At 45.3% G+C, this 3,575-nt stretch overlaps 1 protein-coding gene across 1 annotated transcript in view; it reads left to right on the top strand.

The window, feature by feature from the left end:
- LOC105547915 (putative serpin A13) overlaps positions 1–1,498 on the top strand; it is a 6,582-nt gene extending 5,084 nt beyond the window's left edge. The window contains exon 5 of the mRNA XM_011991687.1: positions 1,024–1,498. Coding sequence (XP_011847077.1) covers positions 1,024–1,233 — 210 coding nt within the window. The 3' untranslated portion in view covers positions 1,234–1,498. The remainder of the gene's footprint in view (positions 1–1,023) is intronic.
- Positions 1,499–3,575: the final 2,077 nt, after the last annotated feature.

Here is a 3,575-nt window from a genome sequence, read left to right as displayed (position 1 = left end):
CCCGTCTCGGTCTCCCAAAGTGATGGGATTACAGGCGTGAGCTACCACGCCCAGCCCAGACTATTTAATTTCAAACCACCCAAAATGTTCTCCCCCATCTCTGAATATTCAAGTTATATCAATTCTTCAAGGCCTTGCACAAATGTTACCTCCTCCATGAAGGTTTCTCTGTTGTTATCCTTCACCCCCACACTCAAAGCAGAAAGAAATCTCTCCTGGTAACTTTCCACTCTTGCTTTCTTTACCTGTCTTATCTTCCCGATCAAATGATGAGCTTTTTCAAAGTCAGTCAAATCCATGTTTCTATCCTTACCATCCCCGGCACAGTGGAGTACACAGCATCGGTACTCAATAAATGCACACGGAATAAACTCATGAATAAACAAGTGATTGAATGAGTGAGGATAAATTAGCAAAATGAAGTGAATCAAAGATTAAGTCAATAATGATTGGGTGAAAGAGTGGTTGAATGAATGCATGAATGAATGGATGGAGAAATGGGTGAATGGACAGATAGATGCTGGTGTGATATTCAAAATATACTGCAACCAGTAAAGTGCAGATGCCAGCCATAAAAATGGATATAGATGGGGAGACTGGTGATTGGATGAATGGGTGAATAGTGAATAGCTGGAATCACAGATAGAAAGATGCATGGGTAGCAGGGTGCATGGATGATGCGTGGATGGGTGGGTAAGTGAGTGGTGCATGGACAGGTATATGAATACATAAGTGGTGCATGCAGAGGTAAGTAGATGGTTGAGAGGTGTGGAGTATGGTTGGCTGGCTGGCTGGTTGAATGGATCAATGATGGATGGACAACAGTCAGGCAGAAGTATGTAAGAGTAGTAGATGGATAGTGAATTTTTTAAAGGGTAGATAGAAGAATCACTGACTGGGTAAGTGAGTAGATGGATATATATGGGGTTAAGTAACAGAACAGAAAAAAAATTGGTCCCAACATAAAGGCCTGGTTTGTCCTTCCTATGGGGTGGCTTCATGATTCTAGAATTTTCCTTGCAGGTCACTCATAAGGCCATGATGACTCTGGATGAGAAGGGCTCTGAAGCTGCTGCAGCCACCAGCATTCAGCTCACCCCCAGGCCTCACCCAGACCTTGACCTCTCACCCACTCCAGGCACTGAGTTCAGTCGGCCCTTCCTGGTGATGACTTTCCACATGGAAACGGGAAGCATGCTTTTTCTGGGGAAGATTGTAAATCCACTGGGATAACGCCCCCTCAGACATGCTGAGTGACTCAGAGGGAACAGAATGGTCTACACAGCGGGGACCTTCTATTATAGACTCCAGTTAAATGAAAAGTTGCATATACCTGGGTTTTTTTGCTTGGTTTTCACAAGAACCCATGGGGGTAAGGTGATCAAGGCTATTCTCCCTGCACACAGGCAGTAATTACCATTGAGCAAACACCCACTATGTACCAAATGCTTTCCATCTTTTATCTCATTTTTAAATGAATTATCACAACAATCCAACAAAATGAGTATTTTGTTGAACCATATGAAATTGCTTATATTTGGATTGTACCTATATTTTGTAAATATTTAAAAAAAGACAACTTCTAATGATTCAATCCTTCTCATAGCTGAGGATCAGAGAATTTCAGAGACGTGCTCCAGCTCACTGAGTTAGAAAGCAGGTGAGCTGCTTTCCAGGCTTACCCATTTTGCTAAATTAATGAATCTCAAACTTTACTGTATGCACAAATTCCCTGTGGGTCTTTTTAGAAAGCAAATTTTGATTCAACAGGTCTGGGATGGGGCCTGAGGTCCCATATTTCTCACAAGGTCCCAGTGATACTGAGCCTACTGGCAGGGTGGCTGCATGTTGAGCAGCAGGTTGCTAAACGCACTTGCCCCCATGATCCCCAAAGAGGTTAAGTTGGTGTGGCCAGCAGGGCAGGGGAGTGGCATTGGCCCCTTAATTCATGTGTGGGGCTGAGAAAAATATGAGCAACACCTTTTTGCAGCCTACAGACAAAGCCTGCTTTAAGGCCACCTATTAATGAGTAGAATGGGAAAAATGAGTGTCCTAAAGATTTTTTTGCCCAGTCTAGACACACAGTGGGTATTTGTAACTGTCTGTACCCACTGTATTAGTCTGTTCTTATGCTGCTAATAAAGACATACCCAAGACCAGGTAATTTAGTTTTTTTAAATAAAAGGTTTAATGGACTCACAGTTCCACATGACTGGGGAAGCCTCACAATCATGGTGGAAGGTGAAAGAGGAGAAAGGCATGTCTTACATGGCGGCAGGCAAGAGTGCATGTGCAGGGGAACTGCCCATTATGATGCTGTCAGATCTCATGAGACTTATTCACTATCATGAGAACAGCATGAGAAACACCCACCCCCATGATTCAATTACCTCCCACCAGGTCCCTCCCATGACTCATGCGGATTAGTACAATTCATAGTGAGATTTGGGTGGGGACACAGAGCCAAACCATATCATCCTCCATGTAAGTTACTGCAACTGTGACTTTGGCTGTCAGGTGGCTCATGTTCCTGGATTTCCAACTGCACAAAAGAAAGGACCCACACAGGCTTTAAGACCAGGCACATGTGAGACCAAATCTTACATCTGGTGCAAAGCAGGTTCACTGTGCACTGGTGACCAACTTGCCTGAGTCCAGTGAGACCCACACACGAGTTACATGAAGTGGGCTTATTACTGACAGATGGGCAGCAAAGGATAACAGAAGCCTAGGATTCCTTGCAAGCTGGGTCCCCAAGGCTCAGGAAGGCTGCCTAGGATACACAGGGTCTCATCTGTGTGTGCTTCATTTGCAGAGCAGCTGAGGAACCCCAGAAGGCAGCCTTCCCTGGGTGTCTTAGTCTGTTTGTGTTGCTATACGGGAATACCTGAGGCTGGGTAATTTATAAAGAAAAGAAGTTTATTTGACTGACAATTCTGCAGGCTGTACAAGAAGTATGGCGTCGGCATCCACTTCTGGTTGGGGCATCAGGCTGCTTCCACTCATGGTGGAAGACAAGGGAAGCCATCATGTGCAGAGATCTCATGGTGGGAGAGCAGAAGCAAGTGAGAGGAGAGGGAGGCACCAGGCTCTTTTTTTCTTTTTTTTCGATACAGTCTCGCTCTGTTGCCCAGGTTGGAGTGCAGTGGCATGATCACAGTTCACTGTAGACTCAATCTCCTAGGCTTAAACAATCCTCAAGCCTCAGCCTCTTGGGTAGCTGGGACTACAGGCACATACCACCATGCCTGGCTAATTTTTTATGGCATTTTACCATGTTGGCCAGGCTACACCAGGCTCTTTTTTAACTTCAGTGCTCTCAGAAACTAAGTGAGAACTCACTTATTTCCACAAAAATGGCACCAAGCCATTCATGACGGATCCGCCCCCATGGTCCAAACAGGATCCCAGCAGGCCCTACCTCCAGCACTGGGAATCGAATCTCGACATGCGACAAGGCGGGGCCGAACAAACCATATCCAATCCGTAGCACTGGGTTTTATACTCAAGGGCAACGTGACTTGTTGGACTGAAGTGTTGAAGGATACCATGTTTCTGGGGAGGATGGGAACTGA

Source organism: Mandrillus leucophaeus, unplaced genomic scaffold (genome assembly GCF_000951045.1).
Source record: "Mandrillus leucophaeus isolate KB7577 unplaced genomic scaffold, Mleu.le_1.0 Scaffold4, whole genome shotgun sequence".
NCBI lineage: Eukaryota > Metazoa > Chordata > Mammalia > Primates > Cercopithecidae > Mandrillus > Mandrillus leucophaeus.
This window is presented reverse-complemented; position numbering and strand designations above follow the sequence as displayed.